Genomic DNA, 366 nt, shown 5'->3' on the forward strand with positions numbered 1-366 from the left:
GCCTACAGTAGTTTCACGAAGAGCCTACTTACGGTAGTACATGAGCGGGTTCTCGAGTTCGGGGCAAGGGAATCCAATGCTCCTGAAGTAGTCGATCATGAGCCGCGTGGAGCCCGTGTAGACGACGTCGCCGAGGCACAGGTAACTCACGCGGTCCAGGAACGGCATGATGTCGGATCTGAGGAAGGAGATGGGGGGGGGGGGGTATGGCTTTATTTTATTTGTTCTTTAAGTTCAGTGATTTAGTATTTCTTTTGGGTGTGTATGGATCTGCTTGTTTCTCTCTCTCCCCCCCCTTTCAATCTTTTTCATTTTATTCCCCTCCCTCACTCCTCTTACTCCCCAGTTAATTTATCTCTGCCAATC

General features: G+C 49.7%; 1 protein-coding gene across 1 annotated transcript in view; it reads right to left on the reverse strand.

Annotated features, from left to right (window-relative positions):
• The window catches only part of LOC119591314 (ATP-binding cassette sub-family G member 5-like), a 12,601-nt gene that overhangs the window by 3,845 nt on the left and 8,390 nt on the right, over positions 1-366 (reverse strand). The window contains exon 7 of the mRNA XM_037940045.1: positions 33-178. Within this exon, the coding sequence (XP_037795973.1) occupies positions 33-178 (146 nt within the window). The remainder of the gene's footprint in view (positions 1-32; positions 179-366) is intronic.

The sequence above is a fragment of the Penaeus monodon genome, chromosome 28 (genome assembly GCF_015228065.2).
Source record: "Penaeus monodon isolate SGIC_2016 chromosome 28, NSTDA_Pmon_1, whole genome shotgun sequence".
In the NCBI taxonomy this organism is placed as follows: domain Eukaryota; kingdom Metazoa; phylum Arthropoda; class Malacostraca; order Decapoda; family Penaeidae; genus Penaeus; species Penaeus monodon.